The 9,795-nt window shown below is 35.2% G+C and overlaps 2 protein-coding genes across 2 annotated transcripts; one reads left to right on the plus strand and one right to left on the minus strand.

Annotated features, from left to right (window-relative positions):
* Nucleotides 1-1,001: 1,001 nt before the first annotated feature.
* LOC113283046 (protein arginine methyltransferase NDUFAF7 homolog, mitochondrial-like) lies at nt 1,002-8,381 on the plus strand. The gene is made up of 14 exons (XM_026532195.1): nt 1,002-1,156; nt 1,251-1,324; nt 1,427-1,538; nt 3,198-3,280; nt 4,317-4,382; nt 4,694-4,794; nt 5,353-5,471; nt 6,229-6,269; nt 6,497-6,585; nt 6,672-6,852; nt 6,928-7,044; nt 7,554-7,598; nt 7,828-7,956; nt 8,040-8,381. Exons 1-14 carry the CDS (start codon nt 1,087-1,089, stop codon nt 8,172-8,174), a joined length of 1,362 nt encoding a protein of 453 aa, XP_026387980.1. The 5' UTR covers nt 1,002-1,086; the 3' UTR covers nt 8,175-8,381.
* A 124-nt stretch (nt 8,382-8,505) lies between these two features.
* Nucleotides 8,506-9,496, minus strand: LOC113279790. Its single transcript, XM_026528455.1, has 4 exons — nt 9,473-9,496; nt 9,176-9,301; nt 8,982-9,080; nt 8,506-8,895 (listed from the first exon to the last, which is right to left on the minus strand). The coding sequence occupies exons 1-4, from the start codon at nt 9,494-9,496 to the stop codon at nt 8,680-8,682; spliced, it is 465 nt and encodes a 154-aa protein (XP_026384240.1). The 3' UTR covers nt 8,506-8,679.
* Nucleotides 9,497-9,795: the final 299 nt, after the last annotated feature.

The following is a 9,795-nucleotide window of genomic DNA, read 5'->3' on the forward strand; positions in this document are numbered from 1 at the left end:
GACAGTTGCATCCAGGGCGTACTTGTTGGAGCCATGGCTCAACCCTGCAATTGAAGAACAAGCTATGGACCGGCTTCATCGGATTGGACAAGAAGACATGAAGATTGTAAAAGTGATAACTAGAAATACCATTGAAGAGAGAATATTGCAGCTACACAAGTGGAAGAAGAATTTAGAAATCGATAAGGGTTCAACAAATAATGAACTGAATCAGAAGCAAATACATAGTGAAGAATTCCGGATCATTATGGGACTCTGACAACAACGTATTCTGAGAGTTTACTAGACGTTTTTGAATCCCTTCCATGGGTATAATGGTTTTTATTGGTCTGTAGTAAAGTGCTTACCTCCGATTTTTTTTTTTCTTTTTTGCAACTTATATTTGAATCGATTTTTGAACCATGGACTAGGAAAGTCGAAGCACCCACATAATATCAAGATTTTATAGGGTGTTTGGATGTACCCCAAAAAGTTGAATAGTCAGAAGTCAGTTTTGCAATAATTTTTCAGAACAACCTCTAAAAACAGAAAAATCAATTTTTTGTGAAGCAAAAAAATTATGCTGCTGACTTATTCTTCTGGAGAAGCTGAAGCTCTTTTTCTTCTGGCATCCAAGATATGAGCCTGAAGCTGTGACTGAATTCGCAGTAAACATTTTTTTTTTGTTGCTTCATTTCATTTGTATTCATTGGATGTAAGCTTCCACGAGGTCTGCCCTGCCTTATAGCCTGTTTGGATGCAGAAGTAGAAGTCAGAAGTGCTTTTCCAAAAGCGAAGTCAAAAGTCCAAATTTTGTGCTTCACAAAAAATCGACTTTTCTGCTTCTGAAAGTCATTTTGAAATTCTACACCCAAACTGATTTTTTGCGTTTTGACTTCTAGAAGTCAAAAAGTTACTTCTGAATGTGTATCCAAACGCGCTATTAGCCGTAAGGTCAAGGTCAAGGTTGTCAAATACCCACCATCTCTTTAGAGTTTAGACCAATTCTCCTTATGAACTCTTCATTTTTCCCCTACTACTGAAAGGATCATCGACTATTGCCAAGACCAAGACCTCTTCACTGAGAGTGAAAGAAGGAATACGGCGATGTCATTTCAAATTCACTCCATCAGAAAACTTCCTTTCTTCTTCTTCACTTCACGATCGTCGCTTAAAGGTAGTAACTAAACTAAAACCCTAATCACTCATTATTAAAATTCTCTCAAACCCTTGTTTCTTATTACTGATTCCTTCTCTTTGGCTCTAAGTAGTTTGTTCGAGGATTTCTCCATCTTCTTCAGCTTTCTTCTCTACCAGCATTGTTGGAGAAGAAGACCCTATTCTTGTATGATTTCTCTCATTTTGAATTTTGATTACTTTCATCTTATGGTCTTGTGGGTTAGTAAGTGGTGAATGGTAATAGTCTGTTTAAATTTTGTTTTTGTAGGTTAGAGATTATATTCATTCTGCTCTCTACGATCCAAACTATGGGTATTTCTCTAAACGATCAGGTTCTGTTGGAATGCTTGAGTCAAGCATCAAATTCAATAAACTTGAAGGTACTTTGCTCACTAAACCCTAAAAAACATAAAATTGTTAGATGTCTGGGCGGATCCATTAAGGAAGAATCATTTGAATTGGTGGTGTCCTGTGAATTATGAGTATTTCCTACTTAATTGGTTTCCAGTATGCTGTGTATCAGTCATTTAAGTTAGAGCTTGCCATGGGATTGTTAGATAGTTGAAATTGAGATTCAGACGAGTTTTTCCATTTGTTTTTCGTAAAGCTAAATATAAGCCATGATTGTGTATTGTTCGCTTAACTAGTTTGGCGACTCTAAACTGAATAAATTTTGACATCATACCAGTTGAAATTAGTTCCATTATGGTATAAGTATCATATGTATGTAGGAAATTCTATCCGATATCTTGTTGTGTGTTGTGTCGTAATAAGTCACATTATTTGAGGAACCATGGATCTGTAGTTTGCACTTAGGTTCAACGTAGGCTCAAAAGGTCAAAGTTCTTCTTTCTTAAAGGAACAAGGCTCTTGCCGATCTCAGTAACTCTGTGGGGAGTTGGAGACAGATGGTAATCTGCATAAGTCTAAACAGTCCACGTGCTAAGAATTGTGATAAATTCAGAAAAGGCCTTGACATATGCGATCTAGTAGGTCGACTTGATATGTGAATGGTGTAATTGTACTTACTGTTAGCATCAATGATTTTCTTTGTTTTGCTTATTCATCTGTTCTGGACTCTAGAAAACTCACTCATTAGTCAGTATCTTAAGCGTACTTTATATGGTTCCCGAATTAATGGTAAGCACTGTGTCTAACAGAACCTGCGGTGTGTCGTTCGCCTTTGATTGCCATTCTACTTAGTTAGCTTGTACAGTTTACAGCTAGGGCTAGTCAAGTTTAGGTAAAGGCAATAACTAACTCCACCTGCATTACTTTTTAATCTCTTAACATAGGCGTTCGGAGGTATATGGGAATTTTATACTTCTTTCATCAAGTTCACCCGTTGAAGCGTATTATTGTCCCCTATTACTGTGATCAAATTTGATGTAAAACGAATTACAGAACACTTAGAGAAGGTGTAAAGCATCATTATCACTATCACTAGATGAGCACTGGGGGTAGACATAGAATCTGTAAGAATCTGAAGGGATGTCATTAAACCTGAGGTAACTTATTGGAAATCAGGGGATTATTTGTTGCCATATGCTTTGGCACCGTTCTAGGGCTTACCTGTGGTTCTATTTGCTGTATTCTACTTCATTTAGGTTTCACTGGCTAGCAGTATTACAAGATGAAGATGGTTGGCTGAACAAAGGGTTCATGCTCCCTCTGCTCTATTCAACTGGTCCTATATATAAGGAGAAGACTTAAAATAGGAAATCGTTGTATTAACCTTCTCAGAGGTAATTAGGTATATATTAACCTTAAATCAAGCACTTCTTCACTATGTCTTTAAAAGTTTTGAGAGTCTTATACATAACTGTCTAGGGTCAATAGTCAAAGATAAGTTCTTGTTGTGTTCCTTTTTTAGTGATAGTAATTTTTGTGGACCTAGTAATAATTTGTAAAAGAATGTTGCCCCTCCCCCCCAGCCTTGGTTTTGGTCAAAGTTATCTTTTTCTACGTGCAGGAAAGAGAAAGTTCTGTGGCTAAATTTTAGATAGTGGTGTGATTGTTTGTTCATTAACATATTTCAGGCAGGAGGGCTTACTTGCGGCACTTGGATAAGATTTACAAGCAGAGTGATATATCATGGTTTACTCCAGTGGAGCTCTTTAAGGTGATATTTTGTAACTTCTGTTAACAGTTGAATCATTATGAATTATTTTCTTATGTAGACCCTCTAGGTTTTCTTTGTATTGCTGAATATTTAATCTCGCAGCCTTTAACTTTTCTTTTTGTATTTGTCACTACATCAACGATTTGGTTTACTTTGGTCCACTATGGTAATGTTACATCAGTCATGGTATGCCATTTTCACATCGACCGACTAGCGAACTAAGTTGTAGTTTCTCCACTTTTTGATGCAAGTTTAAATTCCCTTCTCTAGTTGAATGGCGTGGTGATGACCATATAGCTATAAGCTAAATGTTTATGAGTTACAAAGGAAGTTGAAGCACACAATTCTCAAATACTGGTAGCTTTTGATAATTTTTTTTTTTGGTTGAATTGATTGTTAAACTATTCATCTAACTACACAATGGTAGTTATTAAGTGCTACATTATTAGGGCTAGACCAGTGCATGCAATGTCACATGATCCACCTCTCTTGCGACTACCGAACTATTGTAGTTGAAGAAAGTTCTGTTTTAAGCAAAACTACAGATACTAACAAATCATAGATATTCCCATTCAAAGGTATCTATCTGCTCAGTTGATCACTGCCTTAGTTTGGAAGGACAAAAATAATTTTGCTACACCAAGAGATGATAAATATAGCTCAAAAGTCTGCAGCGCTGGCAATTGAAGTAACCATACAGATAAGACACTGTTGATGCTTTTCCAGACATAAAATTTTTAGTTCTAAAAGGACAAAAAGGAAGTGTTGTACCACCAGCAGATGGTAAATCTAGAAAAATGCTGAAATATGTGTGCAAATGCAACACCTACTGATTCCCTTCCAAAATCTCATTGAAATGTGTTATATTGGGGTCATACTATCATGTGGGTTAGTTTTTGAATTGCATATGATAAAACAATCTACATCATGCATTAAAATATTTTGTTGCACTGTCAAACTGAGGTACGTTGATGTCTCTTGTATTATCTACTTAAGGGGATACATGAAGGAAATTAATAATTGCTGTTTCTTGTAGCCCTGGTATGCTCATGGAATTGCTGAAGCCATTATGAGAACGGCTAATCTTTCAGTTCCACTAAAAGTAAGCTCTTTTAAACTGATCCTGTCAATTTTGGAACTTTTAGTTCCAATTCATGTTTATCTTTGTCATATGCTTGTTAGATTTATGAAATATTGGAACTTTTAAGTAACCAAAACTGTTAGATTTCAACGATTCCGTAGCTATATCTGCAGTTAGATTTCTTGTCTGTTTGTTATGGATCTTAATTATGTTTTCTGCTCTCAAATTTGGTTGATCATAAGCTTCATGCTAGATCTATTTTTTGTTATTATTCTATTTCCTTGACAGGTTAATGCAAAACTAAGATTTTTCTTTATATTATTTGGAATTAGATTTATGAAATCGGAGGTGGATCAGGAAGCTGTGCAAAGAACATAATGGATTACATTATGCTGAATGCCCCTTCAAGAGTTTATAATAGCATGACATACATGTATGTGTATTCAGTTTATCTTTTCCATTTTTCTAGAGACTGATATGGCTTTTATGGTAGTACTCTTAAGCTTGAACATTGCCGTGTATAAGTGTATTTGAATTTTCAATCATCTTGCGTTTTCCCGAGCATGAAAGTTTAAATTAACATATGGTTTTGGATTAAGAGAGATTAAAGAAGTAGTTGAGCTCTAACTTTTACAGTGGGTACACAATATTTTTCCAATAATGGTTTGTGTGCTTCACGGGAGTTGCTAAGAAAGTAGTGATTCAGCTTTTCAAAATACGAAAATGGTTCAGGCTACTTCTTTTGTAGTTAAATTACAAATTTTCTGATGATAATAAAAACAACAAAACTGTTTGCTGAATCAGTATTTAATTCAAATCTTGTTCAGACATTTATTCTGCCATTACAACTAGTTGGTATTCGTTTAATTTATCTTATGCATCTCTAGCAGCCTTTTCCTTAAATTTGCTATGTGAGAATCCAATATTACTATCTTCCTGTACCTGCGGTTCCCTCACAATTTTACTAAAGTGGGTTCTTGTTTGAGCTTAGCTCAGTAGAAATTAGTTCTTCATTGGCCAAGAAGCAACTAGAAACTGTTGGGGAGGTTCGTAGTCACTTATCGAAGTATCGAGTTGAATGTCGTGATGCTGCAGACCGAAGTGGATGGGGTATGTTAAATTTAACTCAAATACTTGATCCATGGTTCATTTTTTTGAGCAATTCTTCTTTTCTGGTGGAAAGAGATTTATGTGTAACTTCCATATTGGTAACAATTAAGCGAATTCACGTGGCTTAATTGAAGATGAACCTGTGCCTTCTGAATCTCTGATACTTCAAATATATAAGCACTTGAAATAACATAATTTCTCTCCTCAGATATTTGATGATATGTAAGACTATTACTTTGTTCGTCCTCTTGGCAATTTATTTTTGGAAGGCAATAAAGAAAACAGTGCTTGGTTCATATGCTGGTCAGAATGTGTGTCCCAAGGCACACTAGTTTAAGTACATTGTATGTCATAGGATTTATTCTCGTTTCTGTTCCATCATTCATATCCATTCTGTTCCTGGCATTTCAAAATTACTCGTCAATTTCAATAGATACTTATGTTGGTTGGGAGATAGGTATGAATTTGCTGTTAAAAGTTTAGGCCTTAGTAGAGTCAGAGCTCCCTGTTATAACAAAAACTTGACTATTAGGGGTACGAGTTTGTGCTTTATCTAGTACTTGTGAATTCCCAAAAGACAGTAATTTCCAAAGGAAGAAAACTTTCATCGGCTTGAGAAAGTATTTTATTTGCCATCGACTTCACCCTCTAATTACCACCTGTCATATGAGCATATCTATGCGTAATCGTAAATTTAAAATATTTGTTGTATGTATTTTGGTAAATAATAATGGATTATTCGATTTCTTTTAAATAGGGGATGCGGACCTGCAGCCTTGTTGGGTGTTAATGCTTGAGGTTTATACTATCTTCTATTGTGCACACTCTTATGATGCATCAATAAGCTTTCCTTTCTAATCCTCACACTTTTAAGTTCTGGTTGCATGTCAACTATTTTCTGGTCCCTCTCATAGGTTACACATGAAACTAAACGTAGCAAATAACAAGCTTAAATTTGAATATTTTCTTTGTAGGTTGCATATCAACTTTTATTTACTGATAGCAATTTTTGTTTTTGATTGTAGGTGCTTGATAATCTTCCTCACGATCTTGTATATTCGGAAAATCAAGTTTCTCCATGGCAGGAAGTATGGCTCCAGAAGCAGCGAGACAGGTGAGAGAAATGAATATGTTGCAGGAGAAAAGGCTATTTTAAATATTCTATTTTTAACTGTACATTTTGTCGCTGATTCACTGTAGCTCGAATATCTCTGAGATCTATAAGCCATTACAAGATCAACTGATCAAGAGTTGTATTGATATAATTGATCTGGAGAAGGACCACACTACTGGGAGATCCAGAGCGATCACGGCAGCAAGAAATATTTGGTCCAAAGCTTTCCCAAAACCCCGAAGATCTTGGTTGCCAACTGGCTGTATGGTAAGAAAAACTCTGGAACAGTCCCATTGACTTTAAAACACTCAGATACTTATGGCAGAGCTTTTGAAAATGCAGCAACTTTTAGAGGTTTTGCATGGGGCACTACCGAAGATGTCTTTGATTGCTTCTGATTTCAGTTACCTCCCTGATGTCAGAATACCTGGCGAAAGAGCTCCTTTGGTTTCTACCAAGGTATTCTCTAATATCTGGGCAAAGCATTCAATTGTTTCAGTGCAGTTCCTTTTTTTTGTCCTTATTCCAAGTAAGAAAGCACTTCAATTATTGATTACTCGGTAGCTTAAATTTTTTTGTGAGACATCTTGGTGGACGATTCTTACCAATATACCCCTTCAGTGGTATCTTCAGCTTGATTATGTTGATAAGGCCATATTTCGTTAAAATGGGCGAAATCCAAAATAACCATCGAGAATCCCTTCACCTTTTTTTCTTTTCTTTTTTGGTATTGTTTACTTATCATAAGGTGAAGTATGTAGTAAGTGCGCTTAAATCCAAGACATCATAATTTAGAAAAGAACGAGTCATTTCTAGCACACATCATACAACTTAATGGGTCAGCACATGTATAAGATGATTTACTGACCAAGATAGAGCAGTTTTTCAATAGATGTCTCTGCAAAAATATCCAGTTCTTATTTATCAATTACAAATAAGGCTGACCCTTTTCCCTTCTAATTCTGCAGAAAGATGGTAGCAGTACGGATTATAACAGCTATTTAGATGCAAAGGTTTGTTTTACCGTTCTTTTCTAACATTTTCCAACGAGGAATGCATAATTCTTTTGGGGAAAAATAAACAATAGAATCGTGCGATTTCCTTCAAAAAATGAGCTCAATCTTGAGTTGGAGCACTTTGTATTTCGTTGAAGTTCTTATTTCCTCTTTCTTTTATTGTCTGTCAAAATCTCCTCCAAATTATGAACCAAGTAATAAAGCTTCAAGGTCTTTTTATTTGTAGGGTGATGCTGATATCTTTTTCCCAACGGATTTCTGGCTTTTGGAACGGATGGACCATTATTGTTCTGGATGGAAGCCTGATGTAAAAGATGAAGCCTCTAAGAAAGGGAAGAAAAGAAGAACAATCACTGTAAGTCTTTGAAGAATTCTAATTTTAGGGAGATTGGATTCTTCTAAACACATTGTAGTTCTAACATGTTTTCTTGAATGTAGCTTGGTACAGATCAATTTATGGAGGAATTCGGACTCCCCACAAGAACAAGGACCAAAGATGGATATAACCCACTTCTAGACGATTTCACCAATACCAAGTTTTATATCAGTGTGCCAACACACAATACAAAATGAAGTCATGCCTTTCCTACTGGAGATTTTTTGTATCACAAAGCCAGAATTTATATTTACCTTTTAATAAAAATATTTTCCATTTAACACACAAGTTTCCACTTTCCATACAATAACAAATAGTTAGTCTCTCTTTTTGTATTCCTTATCGTTCACAAAATAAAGATCAGAGTTCACTTTATCATATTTTATGGAGTAATAATTAATAATTAATCCATGTTCATAACAGGGTAGGAGTAGGACTACATCACGTGCTGATATTCATCATTAAGCCCCCTGATAATCATCTTCATGTTCTACAACTTTCCTGTCAGATGCAAGTACCTCTAAAGGAAGTTCCATATTTGACCTTAGACTTGATAATAACCGATGGAGTTCTCCGCGTGGATATTCTTCTTTTCTTAAGTTTCCTGATTCCTTACTCATCATCTGTTATAACAAACAATAAGTTAGATGAAAATTTAGAATCCCAATAAATACCTCATACAATTTCATCTTTGAGGTCAAATCAGAAACAAGTGTTAATAAATCCCATCCACTCATCTGGCACCCGAACTCGTAGATAAACTTCATATGCTCTTTCTTCAAGTTCGGATCTTTTAATAATTTTGGTCATGGTATGTTTTGTTAGTTGATCCAACTGCTTCCAGATCATCCACTCTTTGAATTCTTTAGGACATTTATATTCAGAAGAATGAAAGAAATCGTATAAATCACATTGAACCTGTTTCAAAAAAAATATCAAGGGTATAAGAATTACTCAAGGAAAAATCATATAAGGAAATGAATATTTTTTTTTAATAAACTCACCTCCCCCATCCATTTGTACAATCTGTTACGTTTAAGCTCAATTATGTAATCTTTAGCTTCAATGGACGTCATTTCCTCAACTAATTTCGCAAGAGCCAACTACAAAGCAAAAAAAACACGAATACTAATTATAACCAGATAATAATAACACTACAACCAGATAAGAAAATAATTATCATTACCATATTATTTACCTTGCTCAACTTTAGATCTTCAGATATTTCACTTTCTGTTGAATAACCACAATAGTCGAGTTTCCTTTTGATATTCTCTGAGAATAGGCTCAACAAACAGAATTTATCTTCGGGAATTTTGATAAACTGCCCCACTTCCAAATTACGGTTTAAAAAGTTGCCCCCGTTATTTTCAACTTTTCAAAACTGCCCCTCAGTTACAGAATCCGTTAAAAGGAAAATATTTATTGGTCAACCAAGTCAACACGTGGTCAAAACTCCACCGAATTTCCCAGTCTATCCCTTTGTCTTAATGACCTGTCGAGAGAGAGAGACTTTCATTTTCGTTTTTCTCTCTTAGGTTTCAGTTTAGCAATGGCGATTGAGAAAGAGATTTGTAGATCGTGATTGTTCTGCTATTTTAAGTGAAATCGAGAGTGATTGAGAGAAAACGAAAAGAGGAAGAAGATTGCAGACAGGTTAGTTTTATCAAAACCCTAATTTTGATTTATTCTTTTTGATGATAATTTCTTCGTTTTGGTGATGATTCTGTAGTTGAATGATGATGTTTATGTTATTGCATGATGAATATTCTACTTTATTCATCTGATTTTGTAACTGTTACTAGTATATGACCCGTG

Source organism: Papaver somniferum, chromosome 5 (genome assembly GCF_003573695.1).
Source record: "Papaver somniferum cultivar HN1 chromosome 5, ASM357369v1, whole genome shotgun sequence".
NCBI lineage: Eukaryota > Viridiplantae > Streptophyta > Magnoliopsida > Ranunculales > Papaveraceae > Papaver > Papaver somniferum.